General features: G+C 39.5%; 1 protein-coding gene across 1 annotated transcript; it reads right to left on the bottom strand.

Annotated features, from left to right (window-relative positions):
* Nucleotides 1-1673: 1673 nt before the first annotated feature.
* Nucleotides 1674-4570, bottom strand: LOC141146117 (forkhead activin signal transducer 3-like). The gene is made up of 3 exons (XM_073632871.1): nucleotides 4256-4570; nucleotides 2605-2709; nucleotides 1674-2378 (listed from the first exon to the last, which is right to left on the bottom strand). The coding sequence occupies exons 1-3, from the start codon at nucleotides 4568-4570 to the stop codon at nucleotides 1674-1676; spliced, it is 1125 nt and encodes a 374-aa protein (XP_073488972.1).
* Nucleotides 4571-7462: the final 2892 nt, after the last annotated feature.

Here is a 7462-nt window from a genome sequence, read left to right as displayed (position 1 = left end):
CTGTTGACTGACTCGCTACCTCTTCTGAAAGTCTGTTCCAAGCCTTTCTAAGATTAGTGTAGAACTTTCTTTCACCTGGTTTTGAGGTCATGTCCCCGTGTTCTTAAACTTGGCTTCATATTGAAAATCCTGCCCTCCTGAACCTTATTCACCCCCTTTATGAGTTTGAAGGTTGTCATATCCATCCTTTCCCTTCTTTCCTCCAGACTGTAAGTTCCTGAAGTCTCTCCTGATGTTTCATCCCTCAAACCTTTCACCATTTTGTTGTCCATCTCTGGATTCATTCTAGGGCAGGTTGGGTGGTATAGGGCATGTTGGGGTGAAATAGGGCAGTTTGGGGAGGTATAGGGCAGGTTGGGGTGATATAGGGCAGGTTGGGGTGATATAGGGCAGGTTGGGGAGGTATAGGGAAGGTTGGGGAGGTATAGGGCAGTTTGCAGGAAATTACAGCATAGCTGCAGAGATGAAGACACTTGGGGCTGCTGTGTCTTCGCCTCTTCTCCTCCTTCAGCCGCGAGAGTGAATAAGGGTGTGGGAGGAGAGGAGGAGGCAGCCACACCCCCCAGCTCCGGCCCCCAACTGCAGCTGAAGGAGATATTGAAGATCCCCGAGGGTTAGCTTCACTGACTGGGGAGTGTTATAGGCAGCCTCCCTCGCACGGCTACATGTCCCGCTCTCACCACACCGCTGCAGCTCTCAAAGTGCATACAATATAGTGCACTGTGTAGCGGCGGCCCCGGTGTCACCTTTCTGGCAGGTGTCACCCAGTGCAGGCTGCACCCCACCTTGCCCCCCCATCGCGATGCCACTGCTTCTATTATCACTAGACGTGAGCCGAGGAATTCCGAATACAACCAATACACCCACAGGAATCTTTATAAAGATGGAAATTGTTATTTCATTACAAATCTCATATATAAAACATTTGTGTTTTGATGCCTTCTGTCACATTCTCCATAACATAAAATAAATTAAAAATGGTGCCGGGATGGTGGGAAGTTGGGAACCCTTTATAATGGGGACAGCAAGTGTGTAAAATCGGGAGATACAAGACCCTGTCAGGGCAATTAATTCGCCAGCATTAGACAAATACTGAAATGTCATTTATGGGTGGACTGACCCTTTAAGATCTATACTATACAGTTGATATATACATTTTTCAGACTATTTTACTAGTTCTAATCTTGATACCCATGTAGACAATTACAACATTGATGCCAAGTTTCAGTAAAATAAAAATTCAAATTTATTTCAAGTGAATATAATCAGACAAGATACAAAATGATTGTCATATATACATGTGATCCAATTCCAATGCCTTTGGACTGTATGTCTTGGTTGGTGCCACCTCCGCTGGGCCACATGCTGAGTTGAGTGCCAACCAGTGTTAATTTTTAATCTTTGTCTTTTGACTAAAATGCCATTTCAGTTTTAGTTGTATTTTAGCCATCTGAACTGTTTTAGTCAACTAAAATAGTGTTATTTTAGTCGACTAAATTACCACTGGTGCCAATGTCATCAGGTAAGCCTTCAAGTGCAGCTAGTCCTTGGGACAAAAGTGAACGGCCCAAAACCAGCCTTGTCTCAGCATCTGGCCAATCAGTAACCGTTGGGTCCGTACTCTGGGTACACCCCGACCTGAGATAAATGTTCCCCATATGTGCCACCCTGAGTTAAATGCTGCCGTAAGCACCACCCTGAGATAAATGCTGCCCGTAAGCACCACCCTGAGATAAATGCTGCCCGTAAGCCCCACCTTGAGATAACTGCTGCCCATACATGTTTTGAGGTGACATGTAGCTCCCGGGTGGGGGATATATGGGGACATTAAAGATTGCTGTATTGGGAGGGAAATCTGACAGGGAATTCCTGGCTTCAGAGGGTCTAGGCTGGGGAGACATTTGAGGTATCACATTGGGAGGGTAGACATCCCTCCGCTCCGCACAGGTGGAGCTTGAGTATGGGGAAGGCATGTAATTACATAGAGAGAGTGCGAAGTTGGGGTAAAGCTGCAGAGGGTGTATGCTAGGAGGGGCCACCACATTAGGGGCCACACATGTTGTGTATGATGTTGGAAGGTTCCATAAGATATCTGGGTAAGTTGAGGCGGGATGTACACTAGGGGGCTGGGTTGGTCCTGAGGACTGAGCCTCTGCTTCTGATCTGACCGCAGTATTTTCTATTGGAGGATGAGGGTTATGAAAAGTGGAAGGTCTGTAGGGATGTCCATCCAGGATATAAGGAGCCAGGTCATGAGGGTAGGCTTCCTGGTGGGTGACCGCCGTGTTCTGCAGCTTCATGGCTGCGGCGGGAATCCGGCTCACATTCACTATCCAGTAGTTGCCTTTACCATTCGGCTTCAGCGGATCTTTCAGGATCTGCAAAAGAGGGAGAAGACGTTAGAGGCGTAAGCCAGCACAGCAGATTCACACAAATCTATTACAGGTCAGGGTAACAAAACCCTGTGACCTATTTACAATGATCAGAAAAGTCTTTTCTCAGAATCTGCACCTATTTTTTTTTTTTTTTTTACTTGGCTGCAGTATGTAGAGAACCTTAAGAGCCCATCACCGCCATCACATCCTAGGAGCAACAAGTCCTTACCTTTTGGAAGCAATCATTGGAGGAGAGGTTATGTCGAACAGAGTCCCTCCAGCCCTGATAATCCCCCTTGAAGAAAGGGAAGAGGATGCTGATCTCATGTTCGATCTGCCAATAATAAAAAGTATAGTTGTAAGTGAATGAACATGACCGTAAACCAAGATAAATAATACCTCTTACATTATATAAGTATAACCAGGAGACCTGTACTGAGATACTTAGGAGGACATCACTGTAGACCTCCTGTCCATTTGTGGTACAAGGCTTCCTAAATTAAGCATGTAGAAAGTGATGTCAGGGTATAGACAGAACACTTTGTGCATGCTTGTATTGAATTGGGAAGGCAGCTAGCACTTTCTGAAGTCTGGTGTTGGGAGCCAAATGTATGTATGTATGGGAGAAAGGGACATCAATGTCCTGGGGGGATTTTTGGGTTACCATTGAGATCCTGGCACAAAACTTGGAAAGAAAAGATGACCTGAAGGCAAAACTTTTTTTGGACATTGTGGATGGAGTGGAGATTTATTTATTTTTTTTGTGTCCCCCATTGAGGAAATTTCTCTTTTCCCTTTCCTTCAAGTAAGATGAAACCTCCCCAAAGCGAGGCAAATCCCAAGTTAGACATTTGCCACAGGAACAATTGTCTTCATTGGAAGGCTTCCCCTGTTTTATTGACAGCCCAATATTTTGGCTTTTCCAATCACTTTCATACTTTGGGGGGTCTCAGGGTAAATCTCCCCAGCAGCAGACACAGACAGCAATAAAGACTAAAATAAAATTGCAAAAGCACCCCTCTCTATAAAATCATTCACTATTACAAAACGTATTTCCACAAAGCACGGGCTAAGCCCAATAAGAGCAATAATAATGAAGGCCTTAGCTGCACTGTCCTTACATATATTATTCACATATGTTCAATTTATTATATCAATTGTATTAGATGTATTCTCTAAACACAACATGAAAAAAGCAAATAAAAAAGGAAGTAAAAAATAAAGTAAAAATATTAAGAAAAAACTGTTTGAAAAAAAGCACACACAAATGAAATTACATGAACAAAAAATACAAACAATAAAAATTTAAATAAACAATCCTTTTTTTCTGAATGTTTGTGATTCTATTATTTTTTTCTTTATATTTTCTTTCCATATTTTGGAAAAAAAGTTGGTGTAATCGAACACCTGTGAATGATATACGTAAGGACAGCATAAGGCTTATTGCTCCATACAAAAACAACAAAAATCTGACCCACTTCATAAAAAAAAAGAAAAAAAAAATTTTTGGCTTTTTTTATTTATATAAAAAATTTGGAGGAAATTAAAACATTTTTTTTTCTGTAATTCAGCCTGTAGTCATGAGAGTTTTATATGCTGCAAATATAACAGGCAGCCAGGGGCCTAAATTAAAAATAAAAAAATAACTAAAAAAATAAAACATTGACAATTCACCCAACTTCTTGAACTTCTATTTTTGATAAATATTGGTATAATTTTTTCAGCCTTCATAGGCCTAACAGAAACAAATAATTTTGTGCCGAAAATAAAGAATATCCCTCTGACAAATCCTTTATCTGAGCTAGTCTCAGTGTCACCCCCTCCCTCTGCCCTTAGCTGCCCTAAAGCCCCAAGAAGCCCCATAATGGAAGGTTGGTTACCTGTTTCAGTTTGAGCTTCTTCTTGGGGGAAGCCTGGATGACCAGGGCGATCATGGCCAAGTAGGAGTAGGGTGGTTTGGCGTAGCGTTGATAATTCTTCTTCTTGCTCTTTTTGCTCTTTTTGCTCTTTTTGCTCTTTTTGCTCTTTTTGCTCTTCTTACTCTTCTTGCTGAGCTGATCAGTGGTGTTGGGCTTTTTGGGGCCTCCGTTGGCCTCTCCAGGACAGCTCTCTACGTCGGCCAGGATCCTGTCTATGCTGTGTGGCTCAGGGACTTGGTTGTAGAGGGGGTCCCAGGAATGTTGTGGGCAATCCATGGCTTGTCAGGTGTGTTGTGTGTATAGGGGCAGCCAGGTATACATAGTGCTGGGATCCCCACCCTGGGCTTTATAATGTAAATGCACCTGTAACCATAAGAGGCGACACCTCCCTTACTGCAGAGGGCCCCTCACCATCCATTCGAATACGTTTCCTGGAAGTTTCTGGGCTGAGATGTTGGGGGGCATTGTTATGTATATGTTGTGTTGACTATAAGCTGATGGAGCGTATATCGTATGCTTATGAGGTGAATACGTTCATATACTAAAATGATCTCTTGTATATACAATTTTTTTTTACCTGTGGATATAGATTTGTTTGTATATATTTTTATATCACATGTATAACTTAGATTTTTTTTTACTAATTCAAAAATATAATTATTTTATCTTTAAATTTTCCTACATTTTGCATAAAATTTTAGACACATTTACCAATCTCAGAATGGCTTTTGTAAGGGTACATCGGGCATAAATAGCTTAATACTGCTTTTTATCCATCAGAACCACTCAAAGTGTCCAAACTTGAATTTGATGGTTTTATTATTCTAAATATTCTTACGACTTTCTTTTGGCTGTCAAAATAGTTTTATTTTATGTCTAATTTTTAAAATAATTTTATCCAGTTAACATTTACAAGTACATTGAATTTTAGAAGTTATTTTTATTTATTAAACTAACAATAACTTTGAAAGATATATTTGCTGAGGGATCTTATCTAAGGAGCACATACTGTGTTAAATTACAACTGCTTTTTTTTTAGCATAAATTTACATTTTTTTCTGTTTGTTTATTTCTTAATTGAAATCAGTGTTTTAAATTTGCTGCACATTGGTGTCCCTGTTATTCCAGATGGTTTTCAGCATTTTTTCCTTTAATAGTGGACATTTTCTAGGCATTCATTCTATTTAAGAAATTTGTAGAAGCAAATTGAAGGGGATTATATTTAACATAAAAAATATAAATACCTATATGATATTATATCTATATAAGTAGAACAATTTCGTTATGTTAAGATGACAGATCTGAGCAATTTGCAGGAAAAAATGTCTTTGATAAAAAACACACCCAGTAGGACTCCATATAACATGGGAGGTCTATAACTGATAATAGATTTTCAAACATGCATCTCAAAAATGCTTGGGGCAAACATAAATCTATACTAAAAAAAATAAAAATATAGATATACTGTAGATATAAATTAAAAAAGTGGGGAAGACTTGATGGAGCACTTTGTCTTTTTTTTTCTGTCCTCACTCTTCTATGTGTCTGTGTGTGTCTAGATGTAATATTAAATGGGTAAAAACTACAAATACATATTAATTGATTATTATTAATTATTAATAATCAATTAATAATGATGAGTTAATGACTTATTAAATGTTGGTATAATGATTGATAGGGGTTAGTATTGAAACTGCTTTATTGCTCTTGCTGGTTGCAGAACTTTTTTAACTAGTTTGACACCCCAACAACGAAACTGCTATTTTAAATCTATGATAGACATGCTTTGAAATTATTTTTTTATACTGATGATAAATATGGTGGAAAAGGGACATGGAGCAGGGATGCAAATCTGGAGAATAAAATGCCCAGTAATGTTAAATACATTAGGGGAGATTTAGGCTGGGTTCACATATATGCGATTTGGATGCGCTTTACACCGCATCCAATATGCATGAGTCGGCGTCGCACTGATTTGAACAGAGTGATTGTTGGCAATAGGATGTGACTTGTCATGCGATTTGACCTGTCACTCTAATGTGAACAGGGGCTGACTGTTGACTGACTCACTACCTCTTCTGAAAGTCTGTTCCAAGTCTTTCTAAGATTAGTGTAGAACTTTCTTTCATCTAGTTTTGAGGTCATGTCCTCGTGTTCCTAAACTTGGCTCCATATTGAAAATCCTGCCCTCCTGAACCTTATTCACCCCCTTTACGAGTTTGAAGGTTGTCATATCCATCCTTTCCCTTCTTTCCTCCAGACTGTAAGTTCCTGAAGTCTCTCCTGATATGTTTCATCCCTCAGACCTTTCACCATTTTGTTGTCCATCTCTGGATTCATTCTATCTTATCAATATCTTCTTGCATGTGAGGTCTCCAGAACTGAACAAACCGAGTTTGACTTACTAAAGGCAAACCGGTGTTCACTTTGCAACTGATTTTTCCCTTAACTTAGTGAATGTGGTGAAATGCGCTTTACAAAGGAAACCCAACCAGGCAACGAAAATGTAAAAAAAAAACCCACATTGTTTTCTTGCATATGATTGAATGATGGAAGGCTGCAGAGCTTCACCTCATTTACTAAGCTAAGGTTTAATTCCCTTGTAAAGTGATCGGCCTATTTGGCTTTAGTAAACCAAACCCAGTAACTCTAACCAAAACGGCTTTTTAGTAAAAGGGGGAAAAAATGTACTCAAGCTGAATTAAAACCAGAGTATCAAAACTGTGTTTCATTTTTGGATGGAGTGGAAATGGGTTAAAACCAATGTCTGTATTTGTTTCTGTCAGTAATAGCAGATTTTCCAAAAAAGTAAGCATAAAAAGACAAAACTTTTTAAAACATTTTTGGATACTGTAGGAAATGGTTAAAATGTCTGCCATGTTTAGATTTCTGTTCACTTCCTATACTATAGACACAATAGGAAATGAGAGGAAATTTCTTCAGAGAAATGGAAATCTACTCTTAAACATGGAAGACCTCCCATGGAACTTTAGGCTGGGTTCACACCATTGCGATTTGGATGCAGGTCCCCCAATAATGGAGCACAACTCCTTCCATTAACACTAATGATGGGGCACATTTCCTTCCATTAACACCAATGATGGGGAACAATTCCTTTCATTAGCACCAATGATGGGGCACAATTCTTTCTATTGACATCAAAGATAG

Source organism: Aquarana catesbeiana, linkage group LG05 (genome assembly GCF_042186555.1).
Source record: "Aquarana catesbeiana isolate 2022-GZ linkage group LG05, ASM4218655v1, whole genome shotgun sequence".
In the NCBI taxonomy this organism is placed as follows: domain Eukaryota; kingdom Metazoa; phylum Chordata; class Amphibia; order Anura; family Ranidae; genus Aquarana; species Aquarana catesbeiana.
The sequence above is the reverse complement of the archived record's forward strand: the minus strand, read 5'-3'. Positions and strand labels throughout refer to the sequence as shown.

Bases quoted from the DNA above. Each gene is read 5' to 3' on its own strand.
- LOC141146117 (XM_073632871.1), bottom strand. From the start codon at position 4,570: ATGGATTGCCCACAACATTCCTGGGACCCCCTCTACAACCAAGTCCCT. The intron at 2,710-4,255 runs GTAACCAACCTT...TATTATTGGCAG, and splicing joins AGAAGCTCAAACTGAAACAG to ATCGAACATGAGATCAGCAT. The intron at 2,379-2,604 runs GTAAGGACTTGT...CCTCTTTTGCAG, and splicing joins CCAATGATTGCTTCCAAAAG to ATCCTGAAAGATCCGCTGAA.